A 26,720-nucleotide genomic window follows, 5' to 3' on the forward strand; every position below is an offset into this window, starting at 1 on the left:
TAAAGGTGCGTCATATTTGACATTTTTTAGAAAAAAAAGCTTAATGTTTCTGTAAGTCAATTTTAATTCCCGAGGGCGCACCAGGGTTTTTGCCAAATTTCATTAATCCGCCGCAATGAAAATAATATAATGTACTTTATATAAAAAATTCGTCTATTTTGATATTTCTTTTTTTTTTGAACTCGATATTTGTTAGAGAAATTTTTTTCTTTTTTTTTAAAAAAAATAAAATTAAATAAATAATAATAAAAATAATAAAAAATTTTAAACAAAGCTGAGTAAACTCACTTACCTATCACCCGCAACCGCAAGTGAACATGAGAGGTTTTTTCATTGGTAAGCGACAATTATTTGTCTTATAATTTTTACACGATACTACATAAAACGCAAACGCTAATCTAATATAACTATTTAATTTCTCAATTGATTTTTTGGCTGACTCTTCATACTTAGATGATTTTCTCCTTGAACAATTTATAACAGGGTATATGCTACTCATTTAATTGTTTATGTTTTTACATTAAATGATTTATATTCCAATTACTTTTCATCTGATATATTAAAAATCCACCGTCTGAATATCGATTGTAATTATCAATTTGTTTATTTCTTACCTATCAACTCGAATATAAATTGTACTCGTTATGAACAAGTTATCGAGTGTAAACTAAGGTAACCTCAATTAAGTAATATATAATTCATACTTTCTGGCTAGTAATATTTTTATCTTCACAACCATCTTAATCATCGTATTTGTTAATTCCCACAAGTATAGTATACTAGGATGCACGATCACGTGATACCAAGATTTTTTTTTAGGGATGACGTTTTGATGCAGGGTATTACACAATTTTATTCAGCCTGACAGTAACACAAATTTTCCAAATAAAAAAGATTCTCACGACACTGGGAATTTTTACATTTTTAAAATTAAAATTAAAAAAATCAAAGTATTCGAATATTAAAAGCTTTAAAAAGTCAAATATTATAACTTTTTCTATTTGAAACTGATGGCAACTAGAAGAATTAATAAAGTATATTTATTGTTGTTTCATTTTTTACAGCTTTAGTTTTATTGTGATTTTTCAACTATGGTTTTGATAATTTCACTTATTAATTTTTAATCTATATATTAGGAATTAAGAGATTTAGAAAATGACCCACCGTCATTTTGTAGTGTTGGTCCTGTCGAAGATGATCTTTTTCATTGGGAAGGGACAATCATGGGCCCTGTAAGTACTTTTTAGCAGCTTATGTATCAAACTTTATACAAATGTATAAAAGACTCACGCAATTCTGTTTCTATACCTTTAATTAGTCTGACTCACCATACTCGGGTGGTGAGTTTAGTCTTGATATTCATTTTCCTCTAGATTATCCGTTTAAACCACCAGCGGTATTTTTATTTTTATATTTAGCATACTTTAATTGGGCACTTATTCACATGTTATACATACTAGATTGAGTTTATAACAAGAATTTACCATCCGAATATCGACAGTAATGGACATATATGCATGGATATTCTACATGAAGAATGGTCGCCAGGGTTTACTATTTCAAAAGGTAAATTTGCTACAATATTGTTGCAATTCTTTTTATGTAAGAATTTAATCAACTCTTTATTATTTAAGTACTATTGTCAATTTATTCATTGTTGACCGATCCAAACCATGGTATATTATTATTCTATCATCTTACTCGTCATTTCCTTGACTGATTTCTCTTATTCTTACTAATATAAACAATTAATATTAATAGATAATCCATCTGTACCTGAAATTGCTCATGTGTATAAAAATAATCGTAACCTTTATGAATTTATTGCTAGGAATTGTATTCGCAAAGATGCTGAAAGTAAATATAGTTAATCTAATTAGGAAAACTCTGTTTTTTTATGATTCACTTATTTTTAAATTCTCTCTTTCTAAATAAGGCACTTGGTATTTGGAATATTTCAATAAAGAAATAAAACATCTCGGTTGTAGACTTCGCAAAAATATGGTCTGTAAATTAATGGAAAATTCTGGCAATTCTCCATGTGGAAAAATCTATAATTTGAACGATAAGCCAATTGAAAATGCAATAATTCATTTGAAAAACTGTCATGACATTATTGTTACCCAAGATGGAAAGGTAAATTTGGTTTAGTTTTTTATTCATTGTTAACTGAAGAAAATAAAACTATTATAAAATAATATACTGAATGGTTGTTAATCTTTCAATCCTTTCATAGTTGAAAAATTTCAAAGAACAAGAATTATTAGATACAAATGAAGATCAAAAAGAATTATGGGAATTATTTTCTGATTTGATAATAGAAAATTCTCAATATATGGATACTATTTCAAGAACAAATTTTCATCAATTTATTCATAAACTCGATCCTGCTTTTATTATGCCATGTCAAGAAACAGTAGATTCAATTATTCATGCATCCTATAACTCGTCATTTTCACAACTTCAGCAGCTTATCAAGAATGAAGCAACATCTATTTCTTTGGCAGTGGATCTCTGGAAAGCTAAAAATCATCAAGGTTATTTGGGTATCACATGCTCATTTTTGGATCAAAAATGTGAATTACGCGATGTTACCTTAGATGTTGCTTATGTTAGATATCCCCATACTTCAGAACATATATTGGATGCTCTTGAAGATGTGATATCCAGATGGAAAATTCGTGATTTAATATTTACTATTACAACCACTAATAAAAGTAATTTAAAATATGCAATTCTTAACATGAAAAAACCAAACTGGCTAGGTTGTATTGATCACACGTTACAACTAGTAATTGGAAAGGCATTGAAACCAGCTGAAGCATTAATAGCACGTGCTAAGCATTATGTAGATTGCTCGAAGCTAAATGAATTTCTTGAAGAGGATAATGTGGAAATTGTAAGTATATTTACAATTATAATAATAATCAACCCATTTTTTTATGAATTGCGTCAATAACTTTATATATTATAGAAACCCGCAGAACTTTTACATACCATTATGAATTTTCCAACAGTATGGTATCCGCACAGTCTCCCTCTAAAAAATCATGGGAAGTTTAGTAGGATCATGCTACATCAGAGTGAAGAAGAATTGATTCGGGATCTTCAATCAATTTTAAAGCCTTTTTTAGAAATTACTGAACTTATAAGAGAAGGCAACTATTGCACCTATTCTTTAATAAACCCTGCATTACTTGAAATTAAAAATAATCTTTGTTTAGAAGGCAATAGCACAGTTCAAATTCAATCAACTTTTGGCAGAAGAATTCAACTTAATGGACCTGTAGATTGCACTGGCCTCATTGATAAGATAAAACTTAATCTTTCTGCTGCTATAAATCATTATTGGAGAGATATTTTGGATCCAAATTTCACTCATTTTAGCATTTTAGATCCTAGAATAAAAAATTTATCCTTTGTATCCTCTTCAATAAGACATGCAGCTGAAGATTTTTTGTATATAAAATATAGAGAAATTAGATCAACTATGGAAACTGAAACTGATACAAATGGAGATAATGAGCAAAGCCAACAGAGAACAAGTTCAATCTTCGCTAGTTTAAAGAAACTAACTTTTCCCACACATGTTAATGAGTTTATCGAATACTTAAATTTAGAAGAAATTGATTTGGAAAGTAATCCCTTTACATGGTGGAAAGAAAGAAAAGAAAAATTTCCCATTTTATACCGTATTGCTATGAAGTATTTATCTGTCTATACAACTTCAACTGTTAATGAAAAATTATTTTCTGATGCAAATAATTTAACAGATAAAGAGAATTCTGATTTATTTAAATACCTGATTTTTTTAAGACAAAATAATAAGAATTTAGAATCAATTCATCATTAAATCTTAAAAAGATTATTTTATATTTTATATTATATAGGTATATATATTTATTAAAATGGTTTATGGTTTTTGAGAATTTATTTATTAAAAATTTTAAAATTTTTTAATGAAATTATATTGATTTTCATTTATAAAAAATATTATCGGAAACTGGATTTTTACTAACAAATGAGATTGAAGTATTGAACTTTTAATTTGTTATTCTTACAAATGTCTTTATTACTAGGAAACGAATTTACAATTTTATTGGCTGGTGATCACGTGGCAGATTAAGAAACTTGTGTCAATTCGTTCGCTTTGCCTCCAAGACAATGAATATTTATTTTTTCATATTGTGATAGCATATCGCCGATCGGCGGAATGGAAGGTTTATAATTCGTGAAATTAAAAACGTAATTTAAACAATTAACTGTTATAAATAAACACGTGAAGATTATCAATATTTAAAAAAAATCTTATTTTTTGACAATGGAAATAATGTCAGTTAGAGAAAATATTACTGACCAAGAAAAACGGTGATAAATTTCAAATTGAAGAAGTTTCCACTTACCCATTAAACAACAATATTTTCTATCATGAATGCGTAAATAAAGTCACTAAACGTAGCTTCAACTATGTAATCATAAAAGAAGATGTTTATCCTAATGGAACTCAAACTGGACCAAAGAGTCTACAAGATCAGTAATTTGTAATAGCACTAGCAATAACAAACGAAAAAAAAGACCAGTTCAACAATATAAAATTCCGTATGGTTATATTGTAAAACAACTTGGAGATGTGCATCTATAAAGAAGACTGTTCGTTGTGAAATTGAATATATTAAAATTTCGTATTAAATGTGGTTCCAACTTTCAATATGTTGTTTCTTCAACCAAATCTTCATCTGATGCAGCATTTAATTATGAGAGAGTATGTACGATACTGTACAAATTTTATTATGTAATAATTAATTACTAATTAATTGCAGATATTTTGGCCGCCTAGTTTTCTTGTGATTTTCAGATTGTTGTTGATGAATCAATTGCTCAAGAGGATCTATTTCTTCTGATTGACCATGTGAATCAGAATTCTCTATTGATCAGAATTCAAAATTTCACTTAAAATTTGATATGCACCATCACCACGAAAGATACACTTGTAATTTCCCTTTGCTTTAGGATAATAATGATATGCCCAGAAAAAAATGGAAAAAAAAATATTCGTATAGATACCAACTTCTTTCCCATAGACCTAAAGTTTAAAACCAATTTTTTGTGTATCTCCATCACCAAAATTTCTTTAAATTCGGAAAGTGTATTAGCTGGCACATCATCAAGACCTTGGCGTTGATTATATTTTTAATTATCCTAATGTGTTGTGTTAAGCCTTGCGAACTTTTGAATTATTTTCCACAAGTGGAGCGCAGAAAGAAGTTATTTGGTGGAGGATTATGGGGAGGAGTATGGGGAACCATTATCATGCTGATGGGTAAAAGCGTGAGCGGCTGTTGAATGAATAAAAAAATTAATAAAATTGACCATGTAATTATTTAGTTTCATATTAACTATTAGAAAAAGCTAGTTTTTAAATGCTAGTACCGTGACTATATAAATCTTTACAAATAGAACGCGTTCAACTCTTGTAAAAATACAGATTTTCTTTATTGCTCTGTGAAAGAGTTATTTGTAAGTTATTTTCAATAAAAGTTTTGGCTTATAATCGCACAGCTTTGTCATTTTCTTCACCTCCAGAATCTAATGGGTTTTTGCCGAATCTAATGGGTAAGGTGTTTTGAGGTGGTTTTGACGTATTCTAAGGGATTTAATACATTATATTTTACTTAGAAATTTTATTTTTATTTTGTTTATTGCATCCGCAAAGATGTTAAACTATTAGAATTAGTAATTTAGGGAACCAATGATGGTCCGTAATGACGTAAAACACTAAAACTATGTACATTTTTTTTTCTTTCGTGAAAGTGAAATTTAAGTTTTTGTTTCTTATTTCTTATTAGGAATTTCTTTTATTTAACGTTATTAGTTAAAAACTTTTAGTACACAATATGTCAGTATCATAAATATTTAAATTTCCTAAAAATCTTTTTTTTCAATAAAAATTTATCGGTAATATTTAAGAATCAATTTTGTAAAAAATTAGCTGATAAACAATTTGCTATTCAGAATGAATATTAACGCTGACCCTAAAAAAAAAATGATTCGTTCTTGTTTAATGATTCATTTAAAATTAATTTTATTCAACATCAGAAAAAGATTTTATAATGAAGATACGAACGCTTCTATTGTTTGGGATCTTATCCAGGTTAATTTTGAATTAAAGTATTTTGAAAAATTTTAAATTTACTAAAAAATTATTTCTCTTAATAAAAATTTTATTTAGTACCAACAAATCCTTTAATTGATAAATCCGCAAAAACTGCACTTGTTGTATAAAATCTCACTCTCAAGACCACCATCACCACATTAAGTAAATGTAATCAGCCATGACGTAAAAAAATATAGAATTCGTATTTCCGATTTGTTTTCTCTTCGTGTAAAAGAAGCTGTATTAACTACAATTATGGGTATAGCTGCCGTTGGATTTAGTGGTGTAGTGTACCATACCTGGAGAATACAAAATCACAGTTGAATTATAATATCCACTTTCTAATATTACTATTTCTTATTGAAGGTATGAACGGCACGATATTACAATCATTTTCAAAACCCGCCTATCTTTTAAAATCAAAAATAAAAGAAGCTTATTTTGAATATCAAAAATTTGTGGTGTAATAGTAGGTGATACAGAAGGAAAATATTATTTACTGGTCGGCGAAAATGGTACAGGAAAAACTCAATGTATGTCGATAAATCATAATATTTTGTGAAGCTCGTTCGGATACTGAAATTTTTAAAACAAAATTGAATAGAGTATACTTTAGAGAAGATTACATTGATGGTTTTCAAGCTCTTGAAAGAGGTATTTAAGTCAATTAAGGTATTGTATTTTTTTCTTTCTTAGGAACTGTAAAAAAATTATAGTTATTTATTAACATCTTTTATTTAAAAGGTTTTGTGTTACTTGATATTGAGAAAGCTTTGAATATTGTGGAAGAAGTTGCTTATAAACATAAACTTTGCTATGGACGTCCACTTATTCTTATAATAAATAACGAGTATATTTACCGTATATTTACTGGATGAGTGTTGATTGATTTTTTCTTTAGGTATAGCAAATTGGATTTGAAATTTTTTATTTATAGGTTTTGATGATACTTTGCTTTTGGAAGTATAATTTTGGGAAGATAATCTTTTTTATAAGAAACATTTCATTAATGTTTCTTTCTCTTTACTTTTAAGTTTCAGCATCTTTCGGAATGGATGAATATGAGAGATGATTTTTAACGTTCATTCTTTTCAGGATACGAATTACGTGATTGCGAAATTGTGGACCAAACTTTGACTTTTTTTATTTATTATTATTATTATATGCTTATATGTATATATTTAAGTGTTTAATAAATTTAATAAATTTAAAATTGAAATTAATATTAAAACTAAATTAATTGAAACTAAATTCAGAAATATCTTAGATCACAATTCGTCTTTGAAGTTTTGTGTCGATCGAATATATTATTACTATTGGTTGGATAAAGTACAGTACAAATAATATCTAAATAATACTAGTTTGAATATTACAGTCAAGCTGCGCCGAAAACATCGACCGCACCATTAGACCTATGTTCGACCTAGTCAAATTTAGGTCGAATTGTCCTATTTCCCTATTTCGACTAATGTATATATTTCAACTTCTTTTTTTTTGTAGGAAAATCGGCCCAAACTTGGAGATTAGAGCCACAGATAAGTTTCAAAAAGGGAGATTTTTTTTCCTTTTTTTGTAGGAAATCAGCTTCAATGTGAGCGAAAATAAAATTCTGAAACTTCATAAAAAACTTTCTAGTTAAATTTAAAAAGATCGAATTTAGATTTTTTTCTTATTTTAAAAGAACAATTTTATTTTTAATTTAAAGATTAATTTATACTTCAAATATTTTTTATTAACACAAATTATTTTTTTTTTAATTTAACATTTCGAATTATTTTTTATTAAATTTAACTTTAATGCTTCAATTCAATGACACTTAATAACCACTTGATTATTAATTCAACACTTTGAAATTTTTTTTATTTTAAAATCAAACACTTAAATTAAAATTAACAAAATTAACGAAATTTTTAATTTGATAGTTATGCTCAGATTTCCACGTGACGAATAACACAGATCAGCCAATAATTTTGTTTTCACGCTACAATAAAATATTTTGGTCAAAATTATCATATAACTGATAGCAAACTTTATTTTGGTTCTTTCAAATCATGAAAAATATTTTATAAGAATCATTATTTATGTAATAACCTAATAATACAGTAAAACCTAACCAGTATCTACATATATACAAAAAATTACATGTAGCTCTTATCATTCCATATGAAAAAAATATCACAGTTCAGTTTTTTTAACATCATCAATTTTAGATGATACGGAAATCAATACTAAAATTGTCAACAAAGTTTCCGCACATATATCTGAAGTTAACGATATTCACTGCAGAGATCAGCAAAATTAAGAACGAAATTTATTCTAACTTCATTGTGGAAATTAAAGCACGTGGTAACGCTTTTTCAGAGACTAATGGAATTTTTGCATCGTCCAATAATATCGCAAGTAAACTTATTAAGTTCGAAAAAACTCTGGAACAACATCATAATAACTTTTGTGGAATTTCGTCTACACATTGATCAATACTTCTATTGAAATTCTTCTAAATGATATGATTTAACGTCATGCAGTTGTCCAAAGATCTGACTTTGATCAACAAAATGTAACCTCGATCTTCTTCCGAATCATCTTCTGGTTCTGGTAAGAAATAATCCTTGATAATTGCATTATACATACTAGAGACTTCCGACTAACATTTTGACTCAAGCCAAAAATTCACGAATATCTCCTTTTTCTTTATTTTATTAGGAACAGCCTCTTGAATAGGGATTGGAATCGATTAACGAATCTTTGTAGATTCGATTTTTTGTTCCTTAAAAGATAATCCATTTTAAGCTTTAATAATTAATTCCATGATCAGTAAATATAAAATCTATTAAGAAATTATATATCTATATTACTAAAAAAAATTTGTTTGACGTTTGGGATTAATTTGAATTGTGTAACTTGAAATCCCATGCCATATAATTAAAACCCGTGACATGCCTCCGCCTGATCTATTTATGGTCAAAAACAATTTGATCCGACCGTGTGCATTCCAATCAACTAATCCAATTTCGGTTAATGAAAATTTACCTTAATCGGAATTTTTTTTTTGATTATTAATTCGATTTCTTTCCCCCAAATTTTTATTTTTTTTTATTTTTTTTCTTTTTCTTTCAATTTTTTTGTTATTATTAAATAAAGAAATAAAATATTATATCACAAAATTGTTTTTTTTTAAAAAAAAATCAATTAAATTGAACGCTGGATAAATAGTTGATTTTCAAAATTCATAAAAATCAAAAAAAATTATTATTTTTACAATATTTGATAATTAATAAATTGAAGAAATTGTTGATTTAATAATAAATTTATTATAACCAAATCCATATCCGAAATTCTCTAAATAATCACCAGATTTTTAATAAAGATTTTAATTCAAATGATTTAGTTAAATTAATAATTTATCGAGTAAAATGAGTATCAAAAGAATAATAATAAATGAAATGAAACAGATTCTAATACAATTTAATTGTTCAAATATTTTAATATTTTTCCTAAGTTGGTTATAAGTTTAAGATTGACATAATATAAATAATAAGAAATAATTATAAAATTTATAAAATATTTGTAACATTTTCATAATATTAAAGTTTTTTTCGAAAATACTTCTAAAAAGATTAATCAATTATTATTGATAATTATTTTTTCACAATTCCTTAATTTCATTCTACATTCAAACGTCAAATCATTAATATAAATAGCTACATTATTGTAAAATATAATTTATATAATTCATAATTCAATACATATTATTTTATTATTTTTTGTTAACTAATTATTACCATATTAAATTCCTAAATATAAACAAAAAACTACTGTAACCATCTTTAATTTACTTAGTATTACTAAAATTTTCTATTTAATCAACGAGATAATGAAATGCAGGTCGCACTAAAAATTATGATATTAATTTATTATTTATTACCAGTTACCTTTGTTGTCATTGTAAACTAAGTATGACCCAAATATATAAAATCTCAAAGTTTAAGAGTAAAAATACTGGATATAATTTTAAAACCTTATACGACTATCAAAAATATGAAAAAAAAAATTCAAAATTGCAACGGGAATTATCAAATTGATGCTGATCATGTAACACAAAATAATTGCATATTGTAACTTTAACATTTTAAAGCATCAATGTGAAAAATTTGATATTTCGAAATTGAAAACTCATTTTTATATTAATCATAAATTTTATATAATCAGTCCCGGTCTGGACCGGTCCTCAAATCTCAGACCGTGAAGACCGGTCCCAAGACCGATACAGGACCGATCTTTGCTGGGACCGATCCAACCAACTGATCCAACCCTATTTAAAATGGATTTATTTTATAATATCTGGTTATCAAAATGATAATTGGACTTTAGGGGCTTGGCGGCTTGCATATTCCAATTTGAAAATAAAAACCAGTTAGTGATAAGGCTGATGATAACAACTTGCATATGATCAAGTTTATAATGTGTGGCTAAGTTAATAACTTTAGAGGCTTTGGCGGCTTGCTGTTTTTTCTGTGTAAAAAACCAGCCAACGGTAAGGCTGTTAAGATGCTGATTCTGTTTGATTTAGTTTATAATATCTGGTGATCAAAACAATAATTTATTTTATTAGGGCTTTAGGGGCTTATATTCCAATTGGAAATATGATTTTTCATGTGAACACGTTCAAAGTTTGAAACGTTCGAAATTTCAATATATTAACGTTTGAGGATGATCTATTCGGGCTATTGTAGTAGAAGAATAATGGTTATCCTTAATCAATGAAAATTTATTCACTTTGGTGATCGTCTATCGATGTGTCATATATGGTTTGGTTTGTAATGCCGACAGATTTATCAATCCATAATTGATGTGGAATATTCCCACCAGTTTAGGATTATATTTTCATAATAATTGTTACATCAATGAAACTTAATTAGTAATCATCTATTGAAATTATTCACACAAATAAGCCTCTTTCACGGATAAAGTTTGTACAGCATTTGTACCCGATCCAAGTATTTCAGTATTGATTGTTTCTAATTTTGGTAATTGCATATATTTGTAGTACGAAAGCATATGTTCAAATATGTTATATATATTTTTCGGTACAAAAAAAAACAAAAAAAAAGAGAATTAAAGATTGAAAATATTTTAAAAAATATTTACAAAAAATGATTTTCTCATCTTGTTCTACATTTATGGCAAATAGATTGATAAAAATTCTGACTATGGATACAAATCGGGGACACTGACCCTTTTACTCATAGATACAGGATACGTATTAAAAAATGTAATATCCGATCAATAAACAAGTAGAATGGAACATTTTAAGTAATTCAGTTCTGTAAAAGGAATAAGATAGGGATAAAATAACCCTTTTTTTTTGTGTCATTATCAGATATTTGACGAATTTATGTACAGCCATATAAAAAAAAATGTATCTATCGTATGATTAATTTACAAATTTTTATGTTGTGAAATGCGGTAACTGTTTTTTATGTTACTGGGAAATTTTGCCACATTTAACAAGAAATAAAGCTATAGTTACAAAATTGCAATGTTTCTTTCAAGCGTAGATTTAATAAATTTTTATTAAAAAAATTATAATAAGTTTTATATTTTTAAAAAGACATAAATAAAAAAATGGTTGCTTAGTTGTGTCCCTGATGTGGCTTCCTGACGTGGCTTGTCAATTCATATGATTGTCAAAAATGCAATGCATTTCAGGATATGATGGTACAACGCGGTTACTAAAAAAATCATAACCGATCAGCGGCTCATAGCCAACGTTATTCTTTTTTTTAAAAAAAAACATACTGTATATTCTATTACACAATGTTACCAATGGGCCGAAAAAAATTTTTTTGGGGCTGTAATTTATTTTAACGAAAAAAAAATATTTTAATTAATGTAAGAAGTTTCTGTCATTTTTAATAAAAAAAAATTTTTTTTCATTTGATATTTAATAAAAAAGATCTAAATTTTTGTTTATTTCAGCCACATCATCTGCGTATCACAAACAAGTGTTTTGTTGATCGTTTGGTCGTTTACCTGTTTATGGGATCATGAAATATTTTTGTTCAAATATAAAAGGAACCTGAAATCAGGGTATTTGTAAATTGTAATTCTATAAAAAAAATCTTTCTTTTAATTAACTAGAAAGGGAGATTTAAAGAATACCAACGAATTATTTGTCCATTTACCCGTTTTTTGAACAAACTACAAAAATTGGGTTCTTTTTTTTTATTAATAACCTATCAAAAATTAATTTTAAAAATGCTTATGAGCCTATGAATATCAGGGCTCGAAAACCAAGATAGTTGAAATACAACAAATGTAACGATAATATAGACGTATTGCACAAATATATTCTAATGCCGTGGATTTTCCTAAAACGGCCCAGATTTTATGGAAGAAAAATCATGAATCTCAAAAAGTTTTAATTCAAATTTATAAAATTTCGATCAAAGATTATATGGATTTTGGATTACGCACGAGGATTAATGATTCAATTTGGAATTAAGACCGAAATTGAAGTAAACTTGTGAATATTATTACAAAAGTTTATAAAAGAAACTTCGCGATGTAACAAAATCTGTGATGGAAGCAGTGTTTCCAATTAAAAGACATTATAAAAAATTATTTGAACAAGAATTTTTTATTGAGGCTCATAGTAGAACCTTTTAATATTTTTCCATTAAAAATATTTAAATAGATTCTTAAAAAGTTTTTTAAATAAATTTTATAAATTTTTCAAATAAATTTCTTTTAAAATATTTTTTATTTTTTAAATTATAATTATGATCAAGATCAAGATTTAATTGATTTATGGCCTGATGGCTGACACAGAGAAATTGGAACTTATGATAGCTAGTTATTTTGCAATTTTTTTTTAAAGAAAATAAAGAAATAAAAGAAGGGAAATTTTTTTTATTTTTTAAATATTTTTATATCTTATCAATTATAAAGTTCGCAATCATAATTAAACTCTGTTCAATAATGCCGGTCTCTAACGTAGGGGTGGATGATAATAACTATACGTAAGGGGGTTTTGACAACACTAACACTAAATCTCTGACTAATTATTATATTCATATGATTTTCCATATTGGTAAAAATCCTCAGGTCATAAAATTCAAAGCATAACATGATACAACATATAATTTTTAATACAGATAATAATACTCATATGACGGTAATTAATCACCTAGCCGAGTTCATATGATTTAGCAAAAATACTCTTGAAAAATTTTTTTACAAATTTTCTTCATAAAAAAAATTAAAAAAATTTTAAATAAATACAGTACTAACCTTTGTAAGTCCGGAGCGAAAAACTAAAATCTGCAATTTCATTGGGTGACGATCACATGGCGGACAGAGAAATTCACGTAATCGTTTTTTTTTTCAATTTTCATTGATTTTGACTCGATGATCGGAATGTTCTTAAATCGGGTATATTGATTTAGACCCGGGTATTTTAATGCTATACAAACTTTGAAATAATTATAAACTTACAAAGAAGATAGTATTCAAATTACAAGTTTTAAACTTTTCTAAACGTTTATTTTTTCAAACAATTTTTTTGCCGTTAATCATAATTAAAATCATATTACTTTGGATTAAAAAGAGTTTAATACATTTTCCTTCCGTTAAAACTTTTTTTTTAAAAAAAAAAAAATATTAAAACATATCAACACAATTTCTTTCAAAATTAAGTCAAAATTATAATGAATTATTGGAAGACAATGAATATTATGATATTAAATTGAAGTTGGAGAAGATACTAATGTGAAATTTTTTCGTGCACATATGAATATTTTGTATTGCCGTTCTCCATATTTATGAAGGGTTTTGGCTTCAAATAAAAAGAATAGATAATGTTTTAGCTCATTTTAAATTATTGAATATATCACCTGATATTTTTCAAATTATTTTTAAAGTAAAAAAAAATTATATAACATCTTAATGAATTTACCATAATCTTAAACTGTTAAATTTTTAAAAATAATCGTTTATAATAAAGGTATATTTATGGCGGTATCCTTTCATTGGATAAACTAGACATTTCGGGGATGTTCTTAAATTCCTACTAGCTGCAGTTGAATTTCTTCTTCAAGAACTAATCGATTATTTACAAAATAATTTAATTGAAAATGAATCTCAATGGATGGAACAACATTTTGAACTTGTTCACAGAACAAGCTTTCAAATTTACTTCTCTAACAGTAATTCAACAATTCTGCACGAACTTGATTGCAAAATTTACGGATAAAATATTTAACTCACTTGATTTCACGCCAATTCCTAAAAAATCTTTAGTTCAACTTATTAAAAGTGATTTACAAATGAAAGAAATTGAAGTTTGAGAACATGTATTAAAATGAGGTATCCTACGGAGAATACTATACAACATTTCTTACCATTTATCAGATTTTTTGTTTATCATCTATTGAATTCTTACAAAAAGTTCGCCCATATCAAAAATTATTTAAACGTCAATTTTATGAAGATTTATTAAGTTCTTATTTGGAACCTAATAATGTATCAACCGAAAACATTTTACTTCCTAGAAATATTAAAGTTAACGATTCAAAATTTGTTAATTCAAATATTGTTTCAATTATTTCAAGATGGATCGATAAAGTGGATATTAATCATAGAGTTTCTCATTTAAGAGAATTTTATTTACCATATAAACTTGAATTGTTACTAAGAGGAAGTCGAGATGGATTTACACCTAAAAAATTTCATACTTTATGTGATAATAAATTAAATACTGTCACCTTTATTCAAAAATTTTTTCTTAGAATAGTTAACACACAAATTTCGATACTCACAGTGTACACTAGTGAAAAATTTTATAAGTATTTTTTATGTTCTTTGCGGAAATAATAATAGTACGTGCAGCCCTAGATATTATTGATCTGCGAGTTGTTGGTCGAACTTCTAGTATATTATGATAAAAAAAATGAAAAAAAAAGACAAACAATAAAAAATAAAATAAATATAAATATAAAATGAAAATAAAATAAAAAAAACATGAAAACTATGATAATAGAGAAAATTCGATTATCTATGTTAAAGTAGCTTGTTAAAAGTGAAATATATTTTTTTTTCTAACTTAGTTTTTTATGAAATCTAAAAACTCAAAGGAAGGTCAATGTAAATGTACTTTTTTTTGTAACACAAACTAATACAATTACGCGTATTCTCTTAGTACTGTACTTTAGAGATTAAAACCACTGTTCTGAGCATACCCTATTTGTATTATATTTTTTTTGTAAGTTTCAAGCATCAATAATTTTTTTATATTGAAAACTCATTTTTGTTACGTAAAAATAAAATAATTTGAAATGATTAATCACTTACCCTTCATTAGTAAGAATAGTGTTATATTATTTTTCATCGGGATAACTTTTATATTTGATGAAAAAAAAAAATAATAATAAATTATTTACTTTGCTACATGATAGGATAATTTACAGAATGAAATTATCATTATTGTATAAAAGATAATGTTTATTAATTGCACCTTTAACATATGATACATTCACCAATAAAAAAGTGGAAAAAAAATGTTACCAAGTCAATAATGTCATTTGAAACCTCCTTTGGCTCCCTAAGGAAATTTGCATCTCCTTTAATAAAGCCTGCAGAATTATTTATACTGCGAAAATTTCAATGAAAAAATAATTGTGTAATTAATTCCTATATCTGTTCTGAGACAAATTCGGTCATCAGTAATAATAAGTGATGTATATGGTAATATATTTTCAGTAGCTTACTATAGTATATTTGCCTGTTAAATCATTAAATCAGTATTATCAGCATTACTATTAACAACACATCCATAAATTACAATGTCTTATTACGTTTCCAATAGTGTATATCCGAATGTCAATTATAAAATAATATAAATAACCTGAACTTGTTATAAATTATCAATAGTATTAATAGTATTCGTAAAAATATAAGTCAATAAAAGTTTCAGTCAATAATATCATGCATATGACTGATCTGAAATTATATAAATAAACATAAAATTTATTTTCAAAAAAAAAAATAATAAATTTTCAAATATAATAAATATAATTATTGTATATTAATCACAACATACTGGAATCACCACCTAAAGCAATAATATTTTAATCTTAGTGGTAAATGATTCAGTTTATTCATAATTAGTATCTCTAGTATAACCATTAACTAGAAAAAAGAAAAAAGATAAATGCATGATATATAATATTCTTAATTTTCAAATTAATTATTTACCAAATATTATTCCTTTTAAAATTGAAATACCAGTGATTGTAAATCTCTGCATTTACCTATTATGAAAAGAAAAATTATTAATAGTGTGCTAAATTTTTATTTAATCATAAAGAAGACATAGCCAATTCCTCCTTTAGAATTAGCAGACTTTACTAATAACAAAGTAGGATGTTATCTGCTTGAGTTGGTTATCAAGTGAACAAGAGAAATAAAAAAAAAAGAAAAAAAAAGGGAATAAAAAAAATAAAAATAAAAATAAAATAAAAAAGAAAAAGCAGGTAATTTCAAAGGAATTACCCACTTTGCTCACCCTTACCCAACCCAAACAAATAAATCCAGTACCCTCCTAAGTAAAATTTGTGAACTCCCCGACTCAATGAGTTATCCGTTCTAATTTTGACTTAGGAAGTTACCCACTTTGCAAATAAAAAAATACACACCTCTTTTAAATTCTCTTAATAAGCCATTTACACTCATCTAGAAAATCAGTAATGCTCCATTCAGAGAATTTTCATCTGTTGTCCAGTATTTCAATACAAAATAATACTGTAATTGATAAATAATTGAATTCAATTCAATAATAAGAAATCAGATAACAAATATAAAGTATAAACATAAAAAAATTTTTCACATTTTTAATACTTGATATGCACTCTTTTTCAAGAATTCCTCTAGGAAATTTCTTTATTTCACCAGTGATTGTAAATCTCTGCATTTACCTATTATAAGAAAGAAAAAATTATTAATAGTGTGCTAAATTTTTATTTAATGGTAAAGAAGACATAGCCAATTCCTCCTTTAGAATTAGCAGACTTTATCAATAACAAAGTAGGATGTTATTTGCTTGAGTTGGTTATCAAGTGAACAAGAGAAATAAAAAAATAAAAAAGAAAAAAAGAAAAAGGGAATAAAAAAAATAAAAATAAAACTAAAATAAAAAAGAAAAAGCAGGTAATTTCAAAGGAATTACCCACTTTGCTCACCCTTACCCAACCCAAACAAATAAATCCAGTACCCTCCTAAGTAAAATTTGTGAACTCCCCGACTCATTGAGTTATCCGTTCTAATTTTGACTTAGGAAGTTACCCACTTTGCAAATAAAAAAATACACACCTCTTTTAAATTCTCTTAATAAGCCATTTACACTCATCTAGAAAATCAGTAATGCTCCATTCAGAGAATTTTCATCTGTTGTCCAGTATTTCAATACAAAATAATACTGTAATTGATAAATAATTGAATACAATTCAAAAATAAGAAATCAGATAACAAATATAAAGTATAAACATAAAAAAATTTTTCACATTTTTAATACTTGATATGCACTCTTTTTCAAGAATTCCTCTAGGAAATTTCTTCATTTCACCAGTGATTGTAAATCTCTGCATTTACCTATTATAAGAAAGAAAAAATTATTAATAGTGTGCTAAATTTTTATTTAATGGTAAAGAAGACATAGCAAATTCCTCCTTTAGAATTAGCAGACTTTATCAATAACAAAGTAGGATGTTATTTGCTTGAGTTGGTTATCAAGTGAACAAGAGAAATAAAAAAATAAAAAATAAAAAAAGAAAAAGGGAATAAAAAAAAATAAAAATAAAACTAAAATAAAAAAGAAAAAGCAGGTAATTTCAAAGGAATTACCCACTTTGCTCACCCTTACCCAACCCAAACAAATAAATCCAGTACCCTCCTAAGTAAAATTTGTGAACTCCCCGACTCATTGAGTTATCCGTTCTAATTTTGACTTAGGAAGTTACCCACTTTGCAAATAAAAAAATACACACCTCTTTTAAAGTCTTCTAGCCATTTTACACACATCTAGAAAACTGGCAATACTCCATTCAGAGAGCTTTCGTCTGTTGTCTAGTGTTTCAATACAAAATAGTGCTGTAACTTGGTAAATAATTGCCCATAAATTTTTGATCAGATTTAAGTCAGGACCACTCTAACACTACAAAGGCTTTTGCAAGATGGCTGGTATGCTTGGGATCGTTGTCTTGTTAGAAGCGCCAATGATCACCAAGTATCTGGGAGATCTCAGGAATATGTGTACAAAGGATTTTCACATAAAATTTGGCGTTCATAATTTGTTCAAAACAAAATATTTTGTTTTCCCTTTCGTGCAGAAACCACCCCACGCCATAAATCTTCATACAATCTTTAGGTATAAGCCGAACCAGTCTTTCTCCTTTATACCATCGTTCAACGGTGTTTCTAAATAGTTGAAAAGCAGTTTCATCAGTAAAAATAGTTTTATCCTATCAGTTATTAATATGTTTTTTGCCCACTCCACATGCTTTACCTTGTGTGTTTCGGTCAGTATAGGGGTTGCTTTAGGCAGTCTTTTTACATAACCAATACTTGAAAGATGCCTTCCAATGGTTCTATACGATACTTCTACGCCTATATTTTCTAATTTTCTTGCCAAAGTTCTTGTGGAAAGAGAGGTATCATGCCTTACATATGACCAAGTGCATGGGAGACATTTGCGGTTATCTTTTTGGGTCTCCAGCATGCTTTATAGTCCCATTTTCTTTTAATATTTTTTATAGTATCGTAAATAGTGGACTTTGGGATGTTTGTTAACCTATGTAATTCTTTTACACTATGAATACTGTTATTCTATAAATGTAATAAGACTTCACGAGACGTTTTTTTATTCAAAGAAGACATTACGATGAGTATTTTCTTGCAAAAGGAAAGGTGTAGGTAAACACAAAGGTTGTTAAACGTAAAACATAACCATATTATTTATTATTTGTTATGTTCAGACTCTAGGGCATTTTTGGAAAGAACGTTCTGAAAAAGGGGAGTATTTTTTTTTTTTTTTTTTTGGAGAAAACTGATGGTATATATATATATTGAGTATATATACTTGTAAAAGTAAAAAATCGCGTTGTGAGTAAAAAATGATTATATCTCATGTGATTCTGCAATTGATGATGTGCTGATGTGCGGAGCTTGTATATTGCGCCCATCAATATTATCGATGTATAGATTGTATAGTATATTAGTAATAGTTGTGGTTTTATTATATATTAAGTGGCTTAGTGATTAAATAGTATAATTTTCTGTCCGACATGATTATTTTAAATAATTGAGACATATTGTGGGAATAGAAATAATAAAGATCGGCAAATTATCTAAATTTTTTGATTTAATTCACATTGATGCATTTTTTTTTTAAATATCACCGTAAATATAAAATATTGTACTTTTATCAATGTATTTATTTTTTCCTTTAAATAAATCGGGCGAAAATATTTTTATCCATCTCAAGTATCATGATTAATTTCGAATATAAATATTTTTTATTTTTCTTTATAGAAAGTTTCCATGAATTTTTTTTTTACTTTGCTAAAAAGTAGAAACATCATTTTGGCATTAAATATTAGATATGAATGAATTATTTGGATTTAAACTTTGACGTTAATTTTTTTTCGCTAAATTTTAAAGAAAACAAAGTGAAATGTTTTATTTATTACATTATATGCTTATAGAATTTTTTTTAAAAAAAAATACTATAAACTGGTGCTGGTACTTTCGTCTTTTGAATTTTTTTGCATACTATAGACGAAGATCCAGTTATTGCTCTATTTTCTTAGTAAATAATAAAATAATTATGAGATCAATATCAAAAATATTATTAATAATAAAAAATTGTTTTATTTTACCAGTTATAAACATCAATAATTTCTTGTTTTTTAATTATTTGTATTACTATTTCCTTTTATAATCATTTTTAGGATACTATTTTTTTAATTAGTTGATTTTTTTTGTTCCTAATATTAAAAAGTAAATTAATATTTAAAAGAGTTTTAGATGTACTAACATAATTTGATTATTGAGATCATTTATCACGAATGAAAAGAAATAATTATTATAATTCTGAAATAAGCAAACTAATTGAAAAGGTTATGTTTGATATTTCCAAAATAAATAAATTATTACTGCTACTGCATTACGTAAAAAAGAGTATATTTTATATGAATATCAGATATGTTAATACCAACCAGAGTTCTATCACATGCTAACTAGAATCATGCCAGCTCCAGCTTTTTCATTTACGTTTATGGAATTAGCCTCAAGAAATAAATTATCAAATTAACGTTCAAGGTTGTGGTGGCAAACACGGGCACAGCCTTACAGGATTTAAACGAGGATCAACACGTCTATTAACCAATAAATTTTGAAAATTTGTCGCACAATAATTCCTAAATAGGTGCTGATCGGCGGATATGGATAAACCAAATGTTTCTAATTAAAATTTTTTACATGCAATTAATTTCAGATTTCTTGAATCAAGTAATTTTTATTTTAAAATTTTTATTTATTTATATAACGACAAGCTTGTATTAGAAAGAAATATATAAATTTAAAAATTTTTAAAATTTTTAAAAATATTTTTTTTTAATTTAAAGAATAAAAAAATCTAATTTATCATTTTGGCAAAATAGTTTGACGATTTTCAACAACTGGCTGAGACGAATTGCGAAAACTTTGTTTAAAAAAAATTATTCATTATAAAAGAAAATTTCAAATTTCAAATTTCAAGTTTAGAGTTAAGAACGTCTATTTTTCCGTAAAATAAAATCATTTGTGACACAACATTTACACTATTTTTTTTTAAGTATAATCAGCGGCAAATAGTTTGGGATTATTGAAGAATGCCAACCGAAAGCCAGCTGAAATTGGATCAGACTTTTGAAGCCCACCTAATACGAGCGTCTCACTATCGACGTGACCACATGAGTCTCACTTATGGCTTTCCTTTTAATGCCATAATTTATGGTGATGCTGGGAAGTTCGCAGTAATTATAACTGCATATTAAATAATATTAATTTTATAAATCGTATTTTGTTTTCATGTCAATTATATCGAAAAAAAATCTTTGATATATCAGATTTTCTAAATTCAAAGTCAATTTATCCTTTTTTAAGTATACCTTTAACAATTTTTAAAAAAAAAGCCTAATTCCGATCATATAATTAATCATTTAGACAAAATTCTTTTATACAAATTTCATACAAGTATTATATTCAATCAAATTTAGAAATAGCTTATTTTTTTATAAAACCTTGAAACACTGGAATACTGGATTCCTACATTAATTTAATTTAGTATTGATATATCGAATATATCAAAATGAATCTAATATACTAAGAATTTATTATGTCATGTTGCATTGAAAATAGATATTTAATACTAGATATTAAAACATAATTTGGTAACTAATTATTGTTTACATTTTAAAACCAATTACATTTTACATAAATCGTTTAATTTTCCGTATATCGAAATTTGGAATCGTCGAATAAATTGCAAGTTTAAGTAGATTTTTATGCGAAGTTTATTTTATACTGTTTTTTCTCAATATTTCTTCTTTTGTATGCGATTCTTATTTTTTATAAAGGACGAGTTGATTTACTCATCATATTCTTCCCAAGATAAATAATAATCTTAAATGAAAAATTATAACTTCGAACAGTTAAAAATAATAAATTTTTATCTAAATAATTGTTAAGTACGAGAATAATTTATAATTAGATTGTGGGGTTTTTAAACTTTACATAGATTATTACACAATATAAATAAAACCCTAAATTTTAATTTAACTTATATCAAATTTATTAAATATAGAAATTCGCTATCTTGGTCTTTCAACTTGATATTTATTAAAAAGATCTGTTTCTCTTAATAAAATAATTTTGCAAGGAATAAAACTAAATTTTTTGATAACTATATAAAGATTATAATTTTTGGAAAGGTGTCAATATGTCTGTGTACCTATATATGGAGGAGAATTAGTTCAAGCCATGTCGAAATATTACGGCACATTACACCAATTTGACATTACACCGGCGTAATATTATTTTAATATGAATCTTCGAACAAAAATTTGGTGTAATAAATTTCACCATTACACCGCCGCCATTGTATAGTTGTAACATTATCATCACATTTAATTTGGGCCAAAAGTTAAAGGCTAAATTATTACCTTACTACCTCATACGTATATACCCCTACGAATATACGGAAAAAATACTTAAAGGTACGATGTTGATGCAGTGATGTAAACTTTAAGAAATATCTGCATCTCTATTCATAACCATGCTCTAATTATATAGGTAAATTTTCGACGGTATAGAAGTATATCCATTTATAATTCAAAATATTTCAACAAAATAATTATTTATTCTTTCCCTGATTGTTAGACATTACTAACTGCACTCGTAATGAAGCTACTGTAAGTCTCTAACGAATAAACTAACTTCAATCATAAAATTATTCACATGAAAATGTAATTTATACATTTTGAATGGCAATATTTTTATTTTTATAATTAATTACCTTAATTATCTTAATTATTGATTCTTAAATATCTGTTATTTATGAGTTGACTAGCTGGATGCCCGCGTGAAACGCGGGCCTGGCTAATTAAGATTATGAAAATTAGTTATAAAGTATAGAATGGTTATTAGTATTAATTTGGAAGTTTGTGGTAAATAGGGAATAATAAAGTAATAATAAATTATAAATAAAATTGCACTTAATAACTGAAATTGTATAATACATTAATAGTTATAATGATAGTTATAGTAGTTCACTGGGAAGTTAAATGTAAAACAGCGCATCGTATGCTGATCAACGTTAACAACACATCAAATTGATCAAAATAAACATCATGTATTATTATTTTATACAAACACAGTATTATTTTATTAATTGAATGTATTTTTACATTAACTGTTCTTCACTTCTATTATCACTAATGTAAAGAAATAAATAAAAAAAAAGTTTGTAACAAAATGGTTACAAATTTATCTATCCTCTAAATCATAAATCCAAAATTCCGGTGTCTAGTAAAAACCTTTAAAAGAAGAAAAGAAAAAATGATTAGTAATTATGAAAAAGAATTTTTTTAAAAAAAATCAAAAATATAATTCAAACTAACCTTCACCCTAAAAGGTACTTCTAAAACCTAAAAAAGAGAAAAGGGTTGTTCCTTACAAAAAAAAAAAGCCAAATTAGTGATGTTTTTTTAAAGTTTAAAATTTATTTTTCAGAACTTACCCAAACTCTCAAAAATTGACCATATATACTAAAAAAAAGAAAAGAATGAAACATCAATAATGTTTCATTAAAGAAATAATGTTAGAAAAATTTCATTTACCAAAATTTAAATCCATCCAAGGTGTCACAAAACTGTCTAACCTACAAAATGTAAAACATGAAATGGTAGTTAACATTTCGTATCATTAATAAATAAAAAAATCAATGAAATACACTTATGAATTCCATGTCCAGAAAGACCAAAAGAGCCACCTACAGAATGTAAAAATAAACATTAGTAACATTTTGTTAACTAACATTATGTTAAAGAAGCATTTTAAAAGAACCTACTAAAATTTCATGCATCCAGAATCATGAATAAACTGTATAAAAAAATGAAGAAATGTGATGTTATTAAAAAAATTTTTCAAAAGAAAAAATACTCACCATAACTCTGTTCATGTAAATTATTCCTTATTCAGTTAGTATCTAAAAAAATGAAAAATCAAACCATTAGAAATGTTTGATTAAAAGAAATGTATTAAATCCTTCCTTAATACCAAATTTCCATGCGTCTGAAGACAAACCAAGAAAACTACTGAAATCTAAAAAAAGAAATATTTTTTTTTTGTTTTTTTTTTGCTTTTTTTGCGTAGTTATTAAATACCTGTAATTTCTGTTATTAGAAATTTTTGATTCCCCCTGATAAAATCCCAGTTCCTAAACCTTTGAGGCATTAGAAATTAAAAATTAAATGTAAAATTTTTTTAAAAGAAAAGGATTTTTTTTTTCATGTGGGAAAATCCAAAATATTTTTTTTAAAAAAAAAAGAAAATTCGTCATATGAGAAAATCCAAAAAACTGAAATTTTTTATAAAAAAACAATGACGACTTCTAAAATGAATTTCATTGTCACAGTTAAATTATTTTTGTAGCTTAATAAGCTTAATAAATTTTTTATATTATGTTTTTACATCACAATTACTAATCGGATTAGTTGCTATAAATTTGTTCTAATTCAAAATTGTATTGGGATTAGGGCTGCCCAATTAAGCTAATTAATGGCAAATGATGCGCCACTTCGAATCCTATATAAAAATCTGTAGCACAGGACGTCAGGACGCAGACACATGATGCCGGACGATCTAATTTAAATCCAACCTTTTTATGCAGGGTAGTCTCAACGTCTCAGTCGCACAATGCTTTTTTTTATAGATATCAGATATATCGATCGTAATTATTATTTAATTACGTCATACGACAAAACCAGCTACAAATCCTGTATTTACGCTATTTACGCCCAAGAACGTGGTATAAATAACTCAAAAGTCTGCGCTCCTAGATCCAATTCGTAATATCAAGGTAAAAATCTTTATAGAATAACGTAACCAAGTTATTTTTAAGATGACGCTAACTGTTAATAGAATTTATAATTGGAATGCGGCGCATTAAAAGACGAACGATCACAGTAAAACGAAATGATATTAACCATAAAAGTTTAAAGATTCATATGATAATGACTATGAGTTTATTCATAATTTCCTTATATTGATAATAAATTGAAAAAAAAAAATTCCCATGGCTGGGAATATTATAACAAATAATATTTAAAAGTTTCAAAATCAAATACAATATTCATTTTTTTTCCAAACGACAAAATGGCACTCAAAAGAATTAATAAAGTATATTGATTGTTGCTTCATTTACAATTTTCATTTTTCATATATTCTCCTTTTTAATTCTTTACATATCTCCTACTAGGAATTACACGACCTTCATCGTGACCCACCATCTATTTGTAGTGTTGGCCTTGTTGGGGATGATCTTTTTCATTGGCAAGCGATAATTATGGGTCCCGTAAGCACTTTTTAGCTAGCTTATATATCAAATCTTATCAAATGCATAGAAGACTTACCTTATAACTTTGATTAGCCTGACTCACCATATTCAGGTGGTTTATTTTCCCTTGATATACATTTTTCTACAGATTATCCATTTAGTCCACCAAAGGTATATTTATTTCTATATTTCGTATACTTTAATTGCGTACTTACTCACATGTTATACATACTAGGCTAAATTTATAACAAGAATTTACCATCCGAATATTGACAATCATGGAAATATCAGCGTGGATATTTTAAGAGATCAATGGTCACCAGCGTTTACTACTTCAAAATGTAAAATTTAAAAATAAAGTTTGTTCATAGTTTGCTACAATTTTTCTATGCAATAAAATTTAACTAAGCATCACTCTTTATTTAAGTGCTCCTGATGATTTATTTATTCATAACAAATCCAGATCCAGGTATATTTTATATCATTATTCATATTTATCTTCGTTTTGATTGATTCGATTAATAATAATTATTAATAATATAAGATGATCCACTTGTACCTGAAATTGCGCATGTATATAAGACTGACCGTGATCGTTATGAAGCTACTGCTCACGAATGGGCTTGCAAATATGCTGGTAGTAAGTATAACTAACCATACGATCTTTAATTAAAGATTTAGATAGACACTATTCTCAAGATCCGTTTATTTTTTAATATCCTTATTTCAAATAAGGTAATCCGAGGTATCTGAATTATTACAACGAAGAAACAAAAGAAATAAAAGGTACTCTTTGCAAAGTAATAGTCTGTAGATTATTAGAAAATTCTGGTAGTTCTCCATGTGGAAAAACCTACATTATGGACGATGGGTCACTTGAAAATGCAATAATCCATTTAAAAAACTATCATGACATTTTCGTTAACGGATATGGAAAAGTATGTAATGCTTGCTTTTCTTATGATAATTTGTCATCTCAAGTCAAACAAAACTATAACATATTTGTATGATTAGTAATCTTCACTTTTCCGTCTCATAGCGTAAAATTTTCGAAAATCAACAGATATTAGGTACAAATAGACATCCTGAAAATGAACAAGAATTATGGAAATTACTTAATGAATTGATGATAGAAGATTCTCAAGTTATAAGTGTTATTGCAAGAGGAAAATTTCGTCAATTTATTCATAAACTTAATCCTGCTTTTGTTATGCCAAGTTCAGAAACTGTAAATTCAATTATTCATGAATCCTATAACTCATCATTCTCACAACTTCAACAATATATCAAAAAAGAAGCTACATCTATTTCTCTTGCAGTAGATATCTGGACAGCTAAAAATAATCAGGGTTATTTAGGTATCACTTGCTCATTTTTGGATCAAAAATGTGAATTACGTGAAGTTACCTTAGATGT

At 26.5% G+C, this 26,720-nt stretch overlaps 3 protein-coding genes across 3 annotated transcripts; all 3 read left to right on the forward strand.

Annotated features, from left to right (window-relative positions):
• Positions 1-1,010: 1,010 nt before the first annotated feature.
• OCT59_001671 (uncharacterized protein) lies at positions 1,011-3,402 on the forward strand (the record flags this gene model as incomplete). Its single annotated transcript, XM_066143989.1, has 11 exons — positions 1,011-1,034; positions 1,137-1,232; positions 1,319-1,396; positions 1,461-1,566; positions 1,635-1,676; positions 1,762-1,857; positions 1,937-2,136; positions 2,237-2,416; positions 2,804-2,899; positions 2,975-3,286; positions 3,388-3,402. The coding sequence occupies 11 exons, from the start codon at positions 1,011-1,013 to the stop codon at positions 3,400-3,402; spliced, it is 1,245 nt and encodes a 414-aa protein (XP_065995195.1).
• Positions 3,403-14,289: 10,887 nt separating this feature from the next.
• On the forward strand, positions 14,290-15,028 carry OCT59_001672 (uncharacterized protein; the record flags this gene model as incomplete). Its single annotated transcript, XM_025325369.2, has 2 exons — positions 14,290-14,496; positions 14,567-15,028. The coding sequence occupies 2 exons, from the start codon at positions 14,290-14,292 to the stop codon at positions 15,026-15,028; spliced, it is 669 nt and encodes a 222-aa protein (XP_025181510.2).
• A 10,095-nt stretch (positions 15,029-25,123) lies between these two features.
• OCT59_001673 (Ubiquitin-conjugating enzyme E2 1) lies at positions 25,124-26,301 on the forward strand (the record flags this gene model as incomplete). The annotated part of the gene is made up of 8 exons (XM_025308568.2): positions 25,124-25,147; positions 25,227-25,322; positions 25,398-25,475; positions 25,540-25,645; positions 25,732-25,773; positions 25,849-25,944; positions 26,040-26,049; positions 26,286-26,301. The coding sequence occupies 8 exons, from the start codon at positions 25,124-25,126 to the stop codon at positions 26,299-26,301; spliced, it is 468 nt and encodes a 155-aa protein (XP_025181508.2).
• Positions 26,302-26,720: the final 419 nt, after the last annotated feature.

This window comes from Rhizophagus irregularis, chromosome 10 (genome assembly GCF_026210795.1).
Source record: "Rhizophagus irregularis chromosome 10, complete sequence".
Taxonomy (NCBI): Eukaryota; Fungi; Glomeromycota; class Glomeromycetes; order Glomerales; family Glomeraceae; genus Rhizophagus; species Rhizophagus irregularis.